The sequence below is a fragment of the Gymnogyps californianus genome, chromosome 13, assembly GCF_018139145.2.
Source record: "Gymnogyps californianus isolate 813 chromosome 13, ASM1813914v2, whole genome shotgun sequence".
In the NCBI taxonomy this organism is placed as follows: Eukaryota; Metazoa; Chordata; class Aves; order Accipitriformes; family Cathartidae; genus Gymnogyps; species Gymnogyps californianus.
In genome coordinates this window covers 8590405-8610786 of record NC_059483.1, presented here as the reverse complement: position 1 = coordinate 8610786, position 20382 = coordinate 8590405, and the positions used below count along the sequence as shown (strand labels likewise).

At 40.2% G+C, this 20382-nt stretch overlaps 1 protein-coding gene across 2 annotated transcripts in view; it reads left to right on the top strand.

The window, feature by feature from the left end:
* Positions 1-20382, top strand: part of ATXN7 (ataxin 7) — a 61103-nt gene that overhangs the window by 21150 nt on the left and 19571 nt on the right. The window contains exon 4 of one of the 2 annotated variants that reach the window (XM_050904913.1): positions 2938-3042. The exons of the other annotated variant lie outside the window; for it this stretch is intronic. Coding sequence (XP_050760870.1) covers positions 2938-3042 — 105 coding nt within the window. The remainder of the gene's footprint in view (positions 1-2937; positions 3043-20382) is intronic. 2 annotated transcript variants of the gene reach the window in all.

The window sequence follows — 20382 nt, the reverse complement described above, 5'->3', positions numbered from 1 at the left end:
CGTGGGAGCTTACCTGCCTAAGACTGAGGCTCCTGGGTTGGGAAGCGTGGATTCAGATCTCTTCCAGTTGTCTTAACTGATTTTGGATGGGTCACCCTCCTTACAGTTTCAAACCCATTGTTAAAACTAATGTTCAGGTCTCCGTGAAGTGTTGATACTACTTTTAGCCCAGTGGTATCTAGTCTGTGGCCCTTACGGGTTGGTCTCGTGTGTCCATGCAGTGCTCAGCATAGTCAGGTTCCAGTGTTACTTGGGGCCCTATGGGTTTCTCTAACAAAAGGATTTGATTGTATCTATTTTAAATAAATACTTTGATAATAAAAAGCTATAGTTTATTTTACCTCATATGAGAAAACAAAAGGAATTGCATTTAGGGCTCTAACCTTCACTACTCCCTCGCTGGTTAGGTTTAGATGCTGCTTTATTATCAGTACCGTAGGAGAGTGCTGTAGGGGTAGAAGATCTTTTACACTGATTTGTGTGATCTGGCTGGAGTCTTGTGCGTGACTTCCTTTGAAATCACGGTTGTGATTTTGGGTGTGCAGCAAATCCTTTTTTCTGTGTCAAGTGGTTTTACTCTTAGAATAGTTCTTTATGAGTTTGTCTGTTTCCTAGTATTTTGGCACTGCTTTCTGTCAGTTGCAGCTTTGATTTTAAAACTCTGAAGGTGTGCTTCCTTGGGCTCCCCAAACTGAAATAGGAAAACATTTCTGTTTACATCAATTTCTGCAAATTTTTTTCACTTGTCATTTAAAATTGCAGCTATGTATTGCCAGAAAATATTCATAAAAGGGTACTTAAATAGAGTGAGCATGATGTTTCAGACTAGTGTCAAGGAGTGCTTTATCTTGCAAGAGACACAGAAGTAGGCAATCCTTTTCTCGCATTAACAATTTCTCCCCTGCATTCTGTACAAGCTGGTGTAAAGTCTGCGAATCCAGTATTGTCTGAAAGGTGCGGTTATGAGAACAGGTTACAGGTGTGGATTTACAGTTCGTTAGACATTATACAGTAGTAGCCTGTCTGTGTGCTATTAACAATGTAAATAGCAGGCAGTGCACGCTGTTACTGTCCCATTCATCATGGTGTATTAGTAGTCAAATGGAAGTGACCCTGGAGTATTTGCTTGCCGCGTGGAAACCTTTTTATGCAGGCGTACCTAAAGAGCTCCTGCATGAAATATTAGCAATGACATTTAAGGTTGTACTTTTTTTTTTCTTACCTAGCTTAATATTACATCACAGAAAGTACATATTGAAAAATTGAAGTTTATTATTCCTATCTGGTTTTTTTCCCAGCATATATTTAGTAGTTTTGCCTAGTTTGCACTAAGTTAGGTGTGCCTGAGGTCTTAATACTTTTAAAAATAAATATCATATAAATAAATAAGCAAGAGTTGCTACTTAATGAAACGCAAATCAATTTATTTATTTATTTATTTAATGTAACCTCAGTTGCAAAAAGGTGCCTGTGACTCTGATACGTGTAGCTCTGATCTATCACAGCCATGTCAGATGTCCATGGTCATTGTATTTGCATCCAACTGCAAGATCCAGTTGCAACTGTTATTGCAGGTATCATGCTTAATTTTAATGTAGCACTAATAAGGTTTTTGAAAAACCTGGGATAGACCTTATTTTTTAAGGAAAAGTAATTAAATTTTTATGATGAAGATACTTACTACAAAGGGAGCCCTTAATTCTGGAAGCCGTTTGGTGTGGATACATTCTTTTGTCTGCGAGGAACAAAGTGGAGTCCGTGGGGCTCTACAGGGCTGACAGTATCGTTCTGCCAGAGGTTACCTTGCGTTATGGCACGTTCACTCTTAAAATGCAGCCCACTCTATTTATTTCATAATTGGTGTTCCATTTAATGAACAAAAATACGGATGTTGTTAAAAATACACGTAGGCAACTTAATAGCTTTAAAACAAAACTCTGGGGTCAGTTCTAGCACAGACATAAATAAGTGTAACTTAATTTCTAAGTTACTGTCAAGATAAATCTATTGGTTGAGTATTTTTTTAAGAAAATAAGTTTTCTTATATCAGTTTTAAACCTTTAAATAGTTTTATAGATCCCTTAGCCACATGTTTGGCAATAATGAATTTATACTATTATGTTTGCAGTTTCCTATTTTTTGTCTTCCAGTGATTGAATAACATTTTTAATTATATAAATGTAATATATCTTTAGGTTGTGTAGTAAATGTTGTATTTAATGCTCCAGTAGTCTCTGAATGCAGTTTTAACTGCTAAGCTATATTTCTAAGAAACCGTATTCTTAAAAACAAAATTGTAGAAACTAATTTTATTAGTAAAAGTCCGCAAGTATGTGTGTTATCTCTGACATCCACACATGCTCTGACATACTGTTATCTCTATTTCTCTCTCTTATATAGCTGTTACACAGATCTCTGGCAGCAGATGGCTGGACTATAATGCACTGTTAAACAAATAAAACCATTAGGCATGTAATACTGCCTGGTAAACGACTGTGTGTTTAAAATGGTTTAAAAAAATTAGATAGAAAATAAAGTTCATTTTTTAATTCATTTAATGAAGTTGGAATAAAATCCAAACCCCTTTCAGAATACATAAAACATCCCTCTTATGTTGTGTTTGTCATTTGAAGTCAGTCTTTTTTTATTACATTCTTGCATCTGGTATAAGATAATCACTCCTAAATCAGTTTTCTAATAGATGTTTTCTACAAGTAATCGCTCATTTTACATTTATCTTTGTAGGAAGATTTTTGCTTTTGTAATACTCCAGCACAAAATTATCTATTGCATTATATGCTCTTTTTTCCTCATTTTCAAATTTGGTACAAATGTATTAAAATTATGATTCAACACTGGTGTCATGGCTCTGTAATTAAACTGTTTTTCAATAATTGTCAGCAGCTGAGAGATGCCATTTTGTCTTTTTGTTTTTAGATATGCCAATATTTGGTCTTTGCCCGGCTCATGATGATTTCTATTTGGTGATGTGTAACCACTGTAATCAGGTCGTAAAACCACAGGCATTTCAATCACATTATGGTAAGTGCTTAACTATTTTTAATAATTAAGGGTAAGGTTAAATCAGGATTAAGCCTGGCAATTTTTTTTTTAAATTGATGGTATATAGATCATTACATTATAAATAATGTCAAAGAACATAACCTGTGTTTAATCATTTTATATACATTGTAATGCAGTTACGTAAAGATCTTGTTCCTTTTAATTTTTTTAATGCCTTCTTGAAATGCTGCATACAGTTCCATTTTGAAATGACATACATATATAGTGTATTTCACAGACAGTATGTGTAGTGTGTTTGTGTCTGTGTGTGTCATTTCTCCTTGTGTATTTATACAGATGATTTTTACGCAGGTTCTGTTACAGTGTGAACTGTGAACTTGAGCTAAAAGCTAAACTTACAAATTTTAAAATAAAAAATAAAACATCGTATGCTTCCAATGGCCAGTAAGCTTATTTATTTATTTTCAGAAGTATCAATTTGTTTTACTGGTCTGATGGTTTTGTATATAAACTATGCTAGGAAGCTCTTGTTGTGTTGGTTGGTGTTAGCCAGTGTTTATAGAGGACTGAGAAAATGTGAAGTGCTACGCAAGTTCAAGTGCTCAGTTACTTCCTACAAAGCTAACTGGAGGAGGTTGGCAGTTCTTCTTTTCCACACTTCTCTCAAGATGAGAAATTAACCTCAAAACAATTTTATGCCAATATTTGGATAGGAGGTTTTTGGTATTCAGCTTTTCGTTTCTTGAGAAATTCATGAGATGTTTTCTGACCAAGTGCTAATAAAAAAGACGGACACAGCATCTTCTGAACTACTCCTTCCTCCCTCTATGTGTGCATATTTGTATGCATTCCCTTTTTTCTAGGCCAGTGCACCTACCGATTGCCTCGGTGTTTAAAAGGATAGAAGATGCTGGATATGGGTAGGGAGCCTCTTCTAGTGTTGAGAACAAGGGATAACTTTTCTTGCATCTTAAATAATCCAGCCCTTTGGCAAGAAAAGATATACCCACTTCTGTTGCTTCCTGGAGACTGGGAAAGGGTCTTCCTATGCTGCACAGAGGGTGAACTTCTTATCTTTCCACCTCTCACTTCTTTGTTTTTGTGTTACAATGCCTTCTGGATTATACCCCTACCCCTGCTGCTGGATTCTGCAGTTGTGTCACACAGAGTGACTCAGAGAAGAATATGAATAGGTTTTGTGACATAGTTCTTTGCTTGTTATTCTGTGGATGGCAGTACTAATAAAATTTTTTTAAAAACCCACAGTTTTCTGGACCTAAGTCTCCAGAGCTGTAGGGAGGCAGAAGAAAAGGGCATCAGCTTTTCTTACTCTGGTTGCTATAAGCCTTTGTATCAGCCAAAAGCAAGTCCATCCCTTGCCAGCGTGGTTGCTCACCTGTCACTGAATATCAGTTTGGGATGTCCAATAAGTCCTTCTAAAATATCATATTAAATTGATTCGAACAGTTAAAAATAAACTTATGGGGGAGGACTGGATGGTACCGAGTTCTGAGTGTTGGCACATTGAATCTTCCATCTTGAGGTCAGGAACTGGCTTAGGTTGGTGGTGATGGAGAGCTGTAGATATCTGCAGACGCTTTGGGTTGTCTTTCTGAAATGAGCAGGTGATCTCCAAATACTGTCTGACAAACAGGTATCCGTACTGTAGGAACCAGTATCGTAGTTGCTGGCAAGACAGCCTTATGGGCAGATTGAAGAAGCAGCTCAGGAACTGAATAGGTACGGCATTGCTTCTTGACCGTGGACATGAAAACATGGGGTGTTGTAATGCTGCTTGTACCAGTGTTAAACTTATTATGTGAAGTTAATTCAAACTCTTCTGTAAGCACTACTTGCAATTTAAAAGGGACAGAGCAAAGAGGGAGCTGCAAAATGAAGGTATGGAAAATATTTAAAAAAAAACCCAAACCATTAATGTAATGTTCCCATTCTGTATCGCATTGTAGGAGCGTGATCTCTAAACATGAAAATTTCTCTAAGGTAAACCTTACATCAGTGGCAACTTCATACTTTGAGAGAAATGTAGAGGGAGGGGATGGAAGTGACGAGGTTATTCTTAGTATTTCTTAAGCCCATTCTGAACAATGAAGACGCTCGGCAAGGGCTGCGGTGTGCAGAGGAAACAGGCGGGGTCATTCTGATGAGAAAAACAGGCTTGGGTGGGGTGAACGTCATTAAAGGACCTTAGTTTGCCAAACTAACAGCCTCAGAAAGGTAAGAAGGCTGACTTGGTGATTTTGTGTAGCGCTAGCTCTCATTGCTTTTTATCAGCCTTCATGTTCTTGAAATCCTTACGCAGTTGTCCCTCGTTTTAGCAAATTGAATGTGAAAGCTGATAAATATGGCAGGTGATTGATTACCAAGCAATGGCGTATTTTTTTTTTTTAAACACTGTACTTCAGGAGAAGGAAATTGCTGAAGTCCTCAAAACACACTTTTAAAACAGAAAGTGTGCTGTCGTGATAACAAGAAAGTAAAACACTCTTTGGATTCATCACAGTCAGTTTGCCCTGAATTAGGTCTTTTGTTTGTGGCCTTATTTCAGAGATTGATAAAGGAGAGATTACTTAATAAGTTCTGAAAATTGCAGTGCATCAATGAAGCTGTACCTTTTTGTGATGTTCTTAGGGTCTTTTAAAGTTATTCTTAATTGTTACCAGAGAAATAGTAATCTCTTAAAATATTCTACAACTCCTGGTGGTATGTGTCGCTTGTACTTGGTGTTCTTTGAAACTTGTCATGTGGGATTTTGTTTTCTGAAGTAGTAGAATATGCTCTTTTAAAATGTCACTTTTGTCAAAGGAAGGCTAAACAAACTATTAACTAAATCTAATGAGCTAATTAATTTCTTCCAAAGCATATTGGTGATAAACTACTTAACTAGGTAGGCTGAAAGTGCATTGCAGGACATATGCTGGCTTTTTTTCCTGGACCACAAGTAGTCAGAAATAATTTAAATGTAACATTTATGCATCAGAATATTTGACCCTTTTAGTAAAATATTTTATTGATAAAAATCGCAGGTTTTTGTATGTAACTGATACTTTTCTATTTCATGGGTTTGACTAGAAGAGAGATTAATTAAAAATTAAATTCTACTTTTTGAGGCAATCTAGGCATGCATTTGGAGTATGAATTGTTTTAATAGTTTATTCTATACTGTTTGTAAAATTTAGTGATGTATTTGGTATGCATAACACCACGTGTAGGTTAGTTTTTAAAAGCAACCTAATATACTGAGATATCTGAAGTCTGCTTGTGGTATTTCTTCTAGCCTGTGTACAGCAGCTGACTGTCAGTACACTCAAACAGTTTTACCCTCTTGGCATAGGGTGGCAGTGATGGTGGGGATCTGGCAGGGCAGGAGCAGGCCGGCCAGCCGAGGAAGAATTGTTTCAAGACAAATCCTCTGTTCTGTCAGGTCTCAGCTGCTTCATTTGTGGGGCTGGACAAGTGATTTAAGTCCTTTATTGCTGGTATTCTTGCTGCTGCTTTTTGAATGGTTATGCTTTCATGGTATCAGCATCTTCCTTGGATGGCTGAAGATCAATTCAGAGGTGAGAGATGGAAAAAAGGTACAATGTTCAGGCATTCAGTCTTGTGGGTGAAGCACCTGAGATCACTTATCATGATACCTGTTCTGAGAAAACACAGTATTTTTCTTCAGCTGGAGTATTCCTCTACACTCTGGATGATCGTGCCAGCCTCTCCAATTTCCATGCCACGTAGACCCTCCCTCTGTATTTAAATCAGGTATATTTCTTAAGTCCCTGCACAGTTTCTTCTCTTAATATATAAATTCTTACAGTAAAAATTATTTCGCTGTCTGTCAAATTGCTAACTGTCACGCTCCTCAAGACAGCGGGATATGCCTGTGTCCCTTCTATTTTCTCTCTCTCTCCTTCCCACAAAAATGTGCTAGATACAGTTCTCATGCTGCACCGAAAGGTTGCTCTTTGAGGAAGCCATCGCGACAGTTATTTCGGGTTGTTCGTGGAAACCCTGAAGTGACGTGGTTTTCGGGCCATATGACCTTTCATTGGTATTTCAGCCGTTCCGCAGGTTTATCGCATCTCCCTGTGGTTATCAGCCTCCTGTCTGAGGAGAGCTGCTTCTCTGCACCATCTGGGCTGCTTTGTGGCTCAGAGAGAGGAGATAGCTCAGCAGTGTGAAGTAGCATCAGTGTAGAGATGTGGGGTTTCTTCCTTCTAATTTTTCCTAGTTTTTTTTGCAGAGTTGTTTGTTTCCTCTGTGCCTTGGTTTCCGTAAATACAAAGTGGGGTTAAACTCTCAGCAATAATAATGAAGGCTACCTATAAAACTTAAACTGAGAGTGCCTGTGAGTCATGTAGTGATTGTGAAAACCATACAGTACATATTGGAAAGAGATGATGATAGTGTGTTGGGCTCTTGAGTCATTAAAAAGCTATGTCTAGTGTTTTGATTAACTTCCATGGGTTTGACATGCAGTGGCAAAGGTGAGCAACTACTGTGAGCTTTGCTTGCTGCTGCTCTGTGAGCATTTCAGTTTCCGATCAGTGCATGTTTAAACCTGAAGCATAGGGTCAGAAGCGGGATGATAATACAGATTTACCCACCTTTTGTGATTTCTAGGAGGTTGTGAGATTGGAATAGAGGTCATCACACAACCTTATACTCAGCCTGGAGAGACTCAGAGGGCAGACCCTGGCAGTAAAGAGATGTTCACTTGTGTTAGTTACTTGGGTCCATCCTGCAAGTCAGTGTAAGGTCTCTCGTGAATCTCCTTCATCTAATTGTATAAACATACTTCTTCCTGCCTCAGCCAGTTCTCACACCCACCTTTAGTTAGCAGGTTTACTACTTTGGCTAGTCATAAGGGGGTTTTTTGGTGTTGGTGTTAAGTGCTTGGATTCAGAGAGAACATGCGATATTTGTTGTGATTTTAATTGGGATAAATGATCCATTAACGATCCCTGCCAATATGCTGTTGTATTTTGGATGTTATATCATATGTAAGTATTACAGTCTGCAGCATTACATATTTGGGTTCTTCTGACATACTGTGATTTGAATATAAATTTGTCCTGCCCTCTTTCTGTTATCTCAAATTTGGCAGCAGCTAATTGTTCTGGAAAATCTGACATCAGTATTTAATATTTTTATGTTTTATTTTTTGAAGTTGTGCAGATGTTGCTTGTTTAGAATAGAATAGAGAGAGCGTTTAGCATGGATTCCAAAGTCGAAGATAAAGTGTCTGTACAAGGCAGCATTTGAAGCAGATAGGAAAAGAAAGGAATGTACTGAATCTTGTTCCAAAGCCATTCGACCTAAGGATCGGGAGGGTTTGTTGTTTGGTGGGGGGGGGGGGGTTGTTTTGTTTGGGGGGGGAGAAGTTGGGGGGGGTTCTTCCTCGTAGGAGATTGCCTGAGCTCCTCTGCATTTTGGAGGGATAAGCCTTCATTATGGCCTGCATACTTTTGGCAGCAAGCAATTTGTTTCAGTAATTAAGTGTCCACTGTTCGCTAATGTCTTTTTAAAGCAGTATGAAAACGCTTTATATAAATCATAAGAATTTTCTTGGGTATCAGTAATCTTCTGTAGTAGTCTAATAACCAAAATAAAACTTGAATGTTATGTGGTATGTCACAGATGTGCTGCAGTAATCTGCCAAACATATTGCCAAACGTGTACAGGTGGCATTTGGCATATTATGGCTTGAGTTAATGTATATGATTTAACAAATTACCATTGGCAGCTTCAGCAGCTTCTGTTTAAATACACGGTCCTCTCACAGTCGTTCGCACAGTCCAGATTTCAGCAGTTGGATCTTAGTCTCTGGGTCCAGCAACAACTAGTTTCATTTCTTGGCAGAGATTTGTGAAATTCTGTAGCTTTTGCAAGAATCATCTTGGCATATTCCCAGAAAGGAATGGGCTCAGAGGTCAGCACAGGATTCATTTCAGAAAAAAATGTTTCAGCTGATTAGTTATTTTTAAATAATGCATCATTAAATAAGAAAGTATTACCACCTGGAAAGAAACTCTGTAAATATATTTCGGGCTTTGAAATGTGTACCCCAAAGCCATTAGCTGAATACCAAATGTGCCATGCAGATTTTAAGGAGCGATGAAGTTAGGCACTGTGGTTAATTGTAACATCACAAATGGTTCACATGCAGAAGGTTGTTTTTGTAAGTGTAATGGCTGTGGTCTTTGTTTATTACATGAAAGCGTAGGGAGTCTGAGAAGCTGATGGCAGTTTTCTAGTAAAACTTTCTCTTTTGTGGGTACATGGATCTGTCAAGCTCTGGTTGAAGACATAAAACAATTTTGAGTGTCAGCTAAGAAAAAAGGTGAATTTCAGCTTCAGATTTAAAAAAGAAATTGTTCAGTTTACCACTTAACATGTAACTCATTCTACCTGCAGCACTGTGTGTGCTAAAATATTACAAACTTAAAGTGCTTTGGTGTGCTTTTGGCTTTTCTTACCTTTAGTTAGCATGAATCGAATTTCATGCTGTTCTGCCATAGCAGAAGTCCTTGTGGTTCATTACTGGCTGAATAGAGAATATATTTTTTTTTTTTTTTTTTTAATTTATTCTATTCTTACTAAAATGTTAAAGTATTTCAAATAAGTCTAACAGACAAAATTATACAAGGGTTCCATGAAAACTCTGCCCCTTTATAATGATCTCCTTGCTAGGTATTTGGAGACTGGGACTGACTGCTCCTTGTTCAAGGTGAACATTGACGGGGGAAGAACAAGTGGAAAGAAAGAAAAACAAAGATATTTATCTTTGTGGGAAAAGAGGAAGCAGTGCCGTGTTCACTGTCGCTTACAGAAATACTCGTTCAGCAAGAGGGAGAAAGTTAGTACGTTGATCAATAGATTGGAGTAAGATCTGAAGAGAACAAGTAGTTCTAATAAAAAGTAGCTATTGAGTGTATTTGACTACAGCTTCACTTTGGAGGAAGCCAGCTGGGATAGTTGCATCAGGTCTACAATTAAAAATGATTGACCATGAGAGAGTTAACCGATCTAAAAGTCAATGTTAAGTTTCATCATTCAGAACTCATTTTGAATGATGAAACAGCACGTGGAGCAGAACACAGGTCTCATAACCATCGTTTCAGATTTTCTGCAGGTTCAGGGAAGGCTGTTCTGCATCAGCTTATGTGCTCCACATCCTTGGAAGGTTTCCTTCACAGCTAAAAGGGCTCTTTCTAACGCCTAAGCCACTCCTTCAGGCTGGAGCTCAGCCAGAGGAGGTGGCACGCATTGCGAGGGCAGGCCGTGGGCACGCAGGATTTGGCACACAGCCCTAAGCTGAGTGCAGAAGAATGAAGCTGCAACCTGTTTAAGAGCTGGGGAGGTGGAAGAAGCCTGAATCGGAGTAAAAAAGGGCAGGATTTCTGCTGTTGTGGAAGAGAGTTGGGAATGTGTCAGAGCCATCGAGATGTGAACTTGGTGTTGGAGGGTGGGGTTAGAAGTAGTTTAATTTCAAAAGCTAACCACATGCAGATCAATTATTCATAAGGACTTCCTCATTTATTTTTTGGGTAGAAGTATGTGTTCTCATGAACTGTGTAGATTATTCCAAGAACTGCAAACCTCAGATGAACACCACAGCACTTCGTGATTCCAGGGAGAAGTACTCTGGGAAGCTTGTAAAACAATGTTGAGTATTGAACTGTCATGGAGAGAATAGTTTGGGTTGTTTTTTGCCTTTTTTTTTTTTCATGGAAGCATGTAGTTTCAAGTTGCACAGACTACCCTCTCATCCCACCAGCCGACTTCTCAAACAACTGCCACATTTGGAAGAGAGAGGATTTGCACATTGTCTCTTTTTCTCTGCAAGCACGGCTACAAAGGTCAGATAGGAAATCTCATCAGTAACCATCAATTACATTGATTTTTTTTTTTTTTTTTTTTTTTTTGGCCAAGATACCACTGCTCCCAGCGCAGAGCCGTGCAGCACCTGGCTGGGGCAGCAGTGCCCAGCTAGCGCGGGCAGGAGGATGGCAGCTTTGGCAGGGCTGGTTCAGCATAGCTGGAATTAAGTGGTTTGCAGTCTGGGTGGGTGTGTGTCTGAGCAGGGGAAAGAGAGCACACGGGGGAATAGCTAAAAAGGGAAATGTAGAACAAAGAACTTAAGTAAAATACATATGAAAAGAAATAGGTGAAGACAATAAGGAGGAAGCTAAATAAGGAAGGTGGGAGAAAATGACCTTGCAGGAGGGAGAATGAAGTAGGTACGGTGCTCGTTTTATTACTCTGTATTGAGGGGGAAAAGTGGAAGAAAGAAGGAGAGGTTTAACAGGGCAAAACAAACAAAAGCTTTTTCATTAGTTTTTTCCTCTCTTAATGTTTTGGCAGCAATACTATTAGCGTGGTTTGTGTAATGTCATGGCATTCTTGGATTTTGCACGTTTTGGTGGGGGGCGGGGGGAACAACAGTGTATCCTGCTTGAGACACCTCTCCTGGCTTTATCAGGCACTGACCATCAAGGGAAGAGATGGATATATGCATGTAGGTGCAGTTATTGACAGGTCGTCTTACGTTTGTTTTCTTAAACATCCCTTTTACTGTTTCTTGCTGGACTTCTTAAGTTTATTTAACATTCTCATTTGCTGTGCTCTAAATATTTTTTTAGACAGTAGGATGTACGTGTAGCTTCCAGCAGCTTTTGCAGTAAGAGGAATGCCCGCCACTTCTCTACAAGTGGAGAGAAAAGGAGGTAGTGTACTAGATGGAAGAAAGTTACCCATGCTGGACCTACATAAAAGCAGTGTTTTGTAGGAACATCTTCATCTGCTGCCTCGGGAAAAGTAGGCAGCATTCTGAAAGCTATGTTCTCACTTACAGCAATAGTGCACCAAATGGTAACCAGGCATGTATGTGACTGTCGTGCTTTTGGAAAAACTTGAGACAATATTATTCTTACCAAATTAAAAGAAATCAGTAACATTTTGTTTTTAGGCACAGCTACAAAGTAGATGCTACCTAGTTTACTTAGGCATTATGTCAAGTAATTTTCACCTGTTATTTATTTACTCATTTTTGATCACCAGTTTGCTGGCTTCTTAAAAACAAACTTGCAGGTATTGACATGATACTGCTTTGGGTTTTTTTCTTCCAGGCAATATGATACACTTAAAAATCTAACATGTGATACACATAAAGTCTAGAAACTGTGTTTTTAAGATATTACCAGAAGAGGGAGTGTATAACACTTTGTATACAATGAAACTTGTAAGTTTATTGATGAATAGCAATCAATAACCACATGATTTATGTAATAAGTTAAAAAAATAATAATGCAGGCTGAAATTCAGTTTCAAAAGAGCACAATTAAGGCCAAGTTTTTAAGCTCCTCATTAGGCTTAATTCAGTTTAACACTAAATAATTATATCGAAGTAATGTAAATGGCCTTGAAGTCGGTTCAGATTCCTAAATGTTGCGTTGTGTCTACCTGTAACAGATTCAAACAGCTTTTCAGTAGCAGTCTTGGATTAGCTCTTGCAGTACCCAGCTCTATAAGAGCTCCATAACAATCTGAAACTTGAAAAGGATTACAAATATATTTTAAAAATGTAGAAAATAACAAACAGAAATAGATAAATATGATATGAAATTTTACGTAAGTCTTTGATACTATTATTGACTAAATAGGCCATCATTAGCTATCTCAGGCAGTAACAGCCAAAATACTTCCAAACCCTATTATCTGCTATTGCTGAAACGAAAACATAATGTAATGCTTGTATAGAAAATCAATATTTTTACTCTATAATTTATGTAGATGTTCCTCCAGTTGTCATGCAGCAGGGCAACAGGTTAATCCTTTGAACAATAGCAAAATGATGTAGGAGAAAAAGCCATCAGTGTGTCTAATATGTAAACTCCTGATAAACTTTGCATGTTCTGCTGCTTCATACAAGTTCTGCAATGTCTGACAGCGCTGCTGGCCACAAAGATTGCAATTACATTTTGTTTCCCCAGGTTATATTAGAGAAAGAAGAGCCATCGTCAAGAGATTCTTGTCCTCTTTTCTGTTCTCTGTTCCCCAGATAATGAGTTGCCCATGTTGGTATGAAACTCTCACTCTTTACACTGCTTTGTAAAGGATGCAATTAGACCAGGCTCCTGGAGAGTTGAAGCAGTTCCTACATAACTGAGTTTTTCCTCGTTGTTTGGCAAGATTGTCAGAAAATCTTTAACTCACAATTCTGTATGGAGCAGCTTTTTGAAAGGAAGCCTTCTCTTTTAGCCAGATCACCTTCTTATGTTTTTACCCCATAGGATTTTCTTCCTCTGCCAGGCAGAAGTTGTATTGTGCCATGTCCTCTATGCGTGACCCCACTGGTTGCAAAGAACCTGTTTGTTGTGTCTGGTGGTGGGAAAAGCCCTAGTTTCTGCAGTGCGTTGCAGCTAATTCTGTGGGTTAGGTAGAAGGTGTACCCCTTTCAGTGTGCCCTTCCACCTTTGAGCCTGAAACTTTCAGATGTTTGTGGATTATTTGTAGAGCTGGATTTGAGCTGATCAGAAGTTTTGTTTGATATACTTTGATAGTTTTAAGAGCTGTTTATTATTGTCCGTAGATATTCACATGGAATTCATAGCTCCTCTCCTTGCTAAGAGGAAAATTGGCTGTGTCTCCGTTGTTACTACGTGGCTGAAGTCTTCATTTGAGTTCACAGGCTAAGCATTTTGATATTCTGCTGTATTAGGGTGGACTTAGTGAAGTAATTGTTTTCATTTTTTTCAATTTTCTAGATCATAATGGGAAACCTTGCAGTACTCTGTAAGGCTCTGGCCCTTCTCATCATTGGCATGGGACTAGCTAGCACTCATTTTCTTCAGTTTCATTTTGGCTTACAGCCTCTGACAAGCCACATGTAACCATGTATATGCCTGGAAGCGTGCCATGTTGGCCCTCTCCTGGCCTCTAAGGTCAAAGGAAACGTTTTTAAACTGCCGCAGTTCAGTCCCCTCCCCATCATAGTGCCATGTACTCTTTGACCAAAGGTCATCTTGTGGGTCACAAAGCTATCCACCAGCTTCTAAAAATACCTGTGACTGCTTTGATAGCCATAGAAATGATATAAACTTACAGATGTGTGTAGTATTGCAAGGCTTGATGCTCACATCTTGCTTGTCACAGATTGAGAGTGACAGCTAGTGTCACTTAAATTTGGTAGTGACCAGTTCTTTTCTCAGTCCAACTCTCCATGGGATCGATCAGTGTTCAGAACGAGGATGGGTACTGACCTTTAGGACCATAACCATCACCTTTTTCTGTGATCACAAGAGTGTACCCGGGGAGGCTGGAAGCTTGGCAGGTAGTTAGGACGTGCTGAAAGCCCTGACGAGCTCTTGGGCTGCTTGCTATTTCCTCTGCCCTGTCCCAGTTGTCCAGGTGGCAGTGGTCCACAATAGCTGTGGCTGTACGCTTGAAATCTAATGTACTAAACGTCTCTTTCTGGTTTTAGTCCCTGAAAATGGCATAAGACTATATAGAAGCCTTCGCTCTCTGTGTGTGCACACACGCTATATAGGTAGCAGGTATATTTTGTATTTCCGGTATAAACAAGCATGTTGTGTAAGTGGAGTTGATACTAAGGCATAAAGTGCTGTCACTTGATTGTGCACCAACAAGCCTGTCAAGTTGTTCCTCTGTACTCAGTCATCTGTTTTATTTTGGACTCGCTCCACTTTTCTGAAACCTGAGGAACTTCTAAGCATGCCCACTTGGAAAAGAAAACACCAAAACCAGAAATTTTGCCCAATATATTTGTGTTTTCTGTAGCATGTAAGACACTCTCCAAAGTGGCAGCTGCTAGAGAGAAATACCCACTGATTTCAAAATCCATTGCACCATGGTCGGAGGTTCTGGGAATTTCATTCATGATGGTGCATCGGAGCACTTGTTTCCAGCTTCGGAAAAAAAGACACACAAGGCCTTAAATACAAGTCAGTAGCACTACTTTTTATATGATGTTGCTTCTCGCTTCACTAAGGCTGGTTTTGTGGTGTCACATAGCACGTGGCAGAGTTCTTTCCGTGCACCCTCCATAGCAGCAAAGTTGGTTTTCCAAGTAACCACACTGGAGTTTTTGATTGATCAACTTTAAGAAGTTTGGTGTTGGCTCAAGGCCCATCATTCTCTTCCTTCCAGGAAGAATAATAGTAGCCAGTAACCAAACAATCTCTTTAAAGCAAAATATTTACAAGAAAACCATTTGAGACAGTACTAAATATAAACATAAGCAGGCTGCAGCGTAAGCAAGCCCAGCTTATGCAGCGTTGATATCAATCAGATGAAATTCCTTGGAGGTCTAAATTTTTTTATGTACCCCTCAAAACTTCTAGGAACTGGCAAACTAATCATTACTGCAGCTCACAACCCAGTTCTTTGTCATCCCCAGTTGCTTAGGCCTCCAGCCTGTTCCCTGGGATCAAGTCACACTTTAATTCTTGCTAGTCCTCGCTCTGTTAATTGCTAGCTTTGGCACGAGAAGGCTTGTGGTTTGTGAGACTGTCAGGTCTTTGAACGGATAGTTTTGCTCTTTGTTACAGAGAGAGCAGATGGTGTGAAGGCTCGAACTGAGCGGTCAGGATTGGGGGAGAGGGCAGGAACGCTTTCTGCCGTGGCAGTATTAGCTCGCACCAGCCAGCTTAAAGTGATTGTGAAATTGGTGCCTGAGATTGCTGAATTTTGAGAAAGGGTAAATGAGTTGTTTCATGTGCAGTGGAGATAATGAAGCCTGGTCGTCTGTGGCTTTGTCCCGTGTGTTTTGCCATCGCTCTCCCTCCTGTTGCAACACCTCCTGCTCCATGCACATACATAGCTTCAGGTTTCAGGTCATGTTTTGCCTTTTTTTTTTTTTTTTTTTTTTTTGCCTGCCAGTTTAATAAGACATACGCGTGCCACAGCTAGGCTGGAGTGTGCACATGATGACCGGGCCAGTGAAGATCTTCCTGCCTTCCTTCCATAAGAGCACTGAGAGGTCCTACCTTTTGCTGTCTGAATGCTGATTTTAATGCTAATGATAAACCCCAGTATCTTTAGGACCTCTCTCAGCGGGGTGTGGGAGAGCACACCATCTCAAATCCAGCTCTTCAGTTTTCTTAAAATTAACCTAACTTCAAAATACAGAACACTAAAATGTAGACAAGTGGAAGGAGACGTGGTAGAGCTGCATTTCTCTTACTTCACAAAACCAGACAGGAAAATGTAATGTAAGTAAAAGATTTAAAATTCTCTAGCCAATCTTAAAAACAATTTTCTTGGCAATGCAAAATGTGCAGAATACTTCAGATTGTAGAATGATTTTTTTTTTTTCCTTCATTTCTTAACATTCTATAGTACTCATTCATACTAGGGAGCTACTGTATGTGTGTGCATAGCGATAGCATCACAAATGATACAAATATCTTCTCATGTTACACATCTTCAGTGAGGAAATGAAGAAGGGAGAGGCTTGATGCTGTTCTTTACGTTATCTTGAGTAGTAGGAAGCAAACTTTCTTCCATTGCAATGGTTTCAACACAATTCAAGTTGTCCTTCTTGGACGATCTTGCAACACCAAAGACCTGGAAATTAGGTTCTCTGCAGTGATTCATATTGAACTGCTGCTCTCCCTTCTGCCCTGCCCGTGCTGTCCTTCTGATGTTAGAGCAGGAGTCTCGTCACTTCAGCCTCGTTCTCTCTGAGTGAGCAGTGTGCGCAGGTCTGTGTCCCTTTGCGTATGTATCTGCACAAAGTATTATCACAGCTTGCAAGGCTAATTTTAGGCCTCTGAACTCAGGTATTAACTGATGGTATAAGTGTTTATATTGAATCTAATGTAGCTGGTGTTTTGGGGATTTTTTTTTTTATGACTTTAAGTAGTGTTGATAGCAAATAAAACTTAAAACCTCTTGCAATATTTAGTACCAGGAAAAGAACTTCATAATTTCATTGTCTTATATAACAGGTTGTTTTTACTACATTAAGTAAAATTACTTTTGCGTTTGTCAGAGTACACTTGCAGCACATGATTTAACTGTGGCACATGCACAAGCCGTTTCAAGGTGAAACCCCATGAATATTTACTGTATAAAGTTACTTAGAAGCCTGAAGTCATTGGAAAATAGTAAATAAAAACAAATGCACAGATTGAGACGGTTGGCATATATGCTGCTACTATACCATAAGCAAGCATAAAATCCCATTGCATTCTCTCTCTGCCATTGTGTGCCTTCCCGTGGGCCGTTCCTGTTTTCCTCCCATGTGAATGTACCGTCATGCCTCTCCCTTCCATTCCAGCTCCTGCCTTGATGCCCAGCTGCTGGAGTTTCTTAGCGGTTGGGTTCTTTGTCCTCACTCAGAAGGAAAACAGCTTTCTGTATTGTTCCACATGGGAATTGAAGCGCCTGATCTTGGTCAGTTTATTTGTGGAACAAGCAACAAAATAGAAGTTACTTGCCCTCTTGGTCCTAAAATCAGAGTAGGCCAAATCAAAGACTAAAGAAGGATAAATTCTAGTTTTTAAGAAGACAAATACATCAGTGCTGGTTCCCCACATAGTATTTTAAAGTCAAGAATTTTGTGAACCACTAAAATCTGTTGGAGACTTACCCAGTTTTAATTACGGGTGTCAAGTAGAAGAGTGTACAATAGAAACAACTCCTCCAAAAACATGCATGCCTCTGGTACCAATTTTAGCGATGGAAGGAGATGTGTTTTAAAAACAGCATAATCCAAGGAAATGTCTTTGTATTCCTGAGTTGTCCTTAACATTTAATGGGTAGGTAACATGAGCTGTCAACTTCTCTTGAAATTCAGAGCAAAAGAGGAACTGGTTGCTGTCTTGTATTCTGAATGCATAGACATGGGAAAGCTAGTATTTAGTATTTGTGGTTTAGGATTTAGTATTCATTTCTAAGCTTGTTAATGGGAGCAGTAGAGTCCAGGTTTTTGCATGTTCCTTAAAAAAAGAAAAAACAACCCAAACAAAACCCAATCTGCTGAAATGGTGCTCCCTGCTTCTGTTTAACCCTTCTTAATGAAAAGAAAGTAATATGCTAACACACTGATACTAATACACAAAGGCATTTGTACAAGCCAACTGCCTTTCCTCTTGGCAAACTTTTAATTTTAGTGGAAAAGTGATTTGCTTGGTTTTAAAAATGAATTTGGGTGCAATTCGATAAGTGAGGAAAGACCAGAAATTTCAGCTTTGATTATGGTAATTTGAAAGGAGCAAAAGCCACAAGCTGTTTCTTCCTTTTTTTTTCTTTTTTTTTTTTTTTTGTCAGCAGATACACTGTAATTTTTCTGAGTGATTACTTAGGAAATTAGAAATTAGTAATTTGGTAAAAATTAAATTTTAGTATCCACACACTGACTTTGGGTGGAAATCAGACCTTGGCGTTCAGACCTCAGAGTCTGGAAATTTAGGATGTCGAGACCTGACTGGAAGTTCAGGACAGTAAATACTGGAGTGAATTTTTGCTGCCGGAGAAGCACACCAGGAGTGTCCTCTGGTGCTCTGCCGGGGTGGCAGGGGCCACGTCTCCCTGGGCCACCGACAGCCCAGGGAGCTGCAGCTCTGGGGATGCTCGGTGCCCCAGGCTGGGTGATGCAGCCGCAGGGGAACCGTCCCAACGTGGGGTGGCTGACGAGCATGTTCGCCGGAGGAACCATCCCAGTGCCGCAGGCACGGGCCTGGCAGCTCGCCGCGGGAACCGTAGAGGGGATTAGCCTCCATCTGCGCGGCCTGCCGCCATGGCCGTATCTGACCGGTGCCAATGCTACCTCCGTGGCTCCGGTGCCCATCATCGGCAGCAGGCTTGTAGGTAAAGCTGAGGCTGGCCAGAGGCCTGGGGGCAGCTGTTTGCCACAGGGTGCCTGAGGCCGGCCTGGAAGCCCCAGCACGGGTGGCAAGGCAGCCCGGCGTGGACGGCGGCGTTGCCTATGGGTGTCGCGGGGCCTCGGCGGAGTTCGCCGAGCAACGTGGATAATCTCACAGCGAGGGATTAAGCGCTGCAAGCGGCCTGCGTGAGCCCTTCTGAAATGTCACCGGAGCGGTCTGGCCCGACTCCAGAAGCAGGCGGGCGGCGAGTTCGCCCCGAACGGGGGCAAACCGATGAGCTCTGCTCCGTGCCGTGCTGCGCAGCCCCTGCCGAGGCCCGCGCTGGGTGCTGGCGCTTTTCGCCGGAGCTGCAGGGCTGGCTGTATGAGTACCTGACCGGGGGGCTGCGGGGGGCGGCCTCTGCTCCCAAGTTGTTTCCCTGCAGAAACTTGGAAATCCCCAAAAAGCGCTCTGAAGCCACAGCTCCGAGGGGGAGAGTGCAAGGGGAGAAAATAGCAATAAAAGCTTAGACAGCCGGTTGCAGTCCTGTCAGGCCTCTAGATAAATTGGCAGCTGTTAATCAAAGTGTTAATTAAAGAAAGAAACTATTAAGAGCGTGTTCATTTTAGCTTGTTTTCCTGAGTGTGCTCATCCGTGTAATTTATAAATCAGAGGGCAAATACATTCCTTGTTACGGCTCTGCGGATGGCTGGCTGCAGGCAGGATGGTCTGTGCCATTATATCTCGGCTTTGGAGGAAATGGGAAATGCAGACACAGCGTGGATGTGTCAAGTGCAGTTGTGTTTTTATTTAAAAGGTTAAACTTGCACTAACATTTTAGTTAGCACATCCTAATTACAGCATTGCTCCATTCTTTCGAAGTGAAGTGTGAAAAGGCTGGTTTATTTAATTTGAAAGACATTATTGTGCAAGCACAGTAGGTTTGTGCCCTCGTTTGACTGTATTAGTGATTTCTGTGAGACTTTGCTGTCCTAATGCTGCAGTAAAATTTTAATTAGTGTATAGTTAACGTGGTCAGTGTTTTTAAACATGAAAACAGTTGTTTCATGCCAGTTGTGATTGACTAGTGTTAATGAAATAAGCTGTAATGATCCTTTTTGTAATTGAAAAATGACTAATGCCTAAAAATGTTAAATCAGGGTAAAATAATGTAAGGATCTAACTTAAAACAAGAAACCAAATGATTTATTCTCTGTTTTCCATTGATGTTGCAAATAGAGTATTTATGTTCCAAGAGATTTCAAGTTTTGGAAAGTTATTCGGCTCCTGAAACATCTTTTAAAAATATTGCAGTTGACCCTACCAGAGGTTTGTTTCCCATCTTCCTTTTTCATCCTGAAAAAGTTAAAAATTTTGTGTTTAAAACCTCAGAACAGAATTTGGGGTGTTAGCTGTGCAGGCAGAACCCCAGCCTGGATCCCTCATACTGTTCTCATTTCTCCACGAGGTTTTCCTGCAAGTGGGCACTGCCCATAGGTACAGAGGCTCGGTA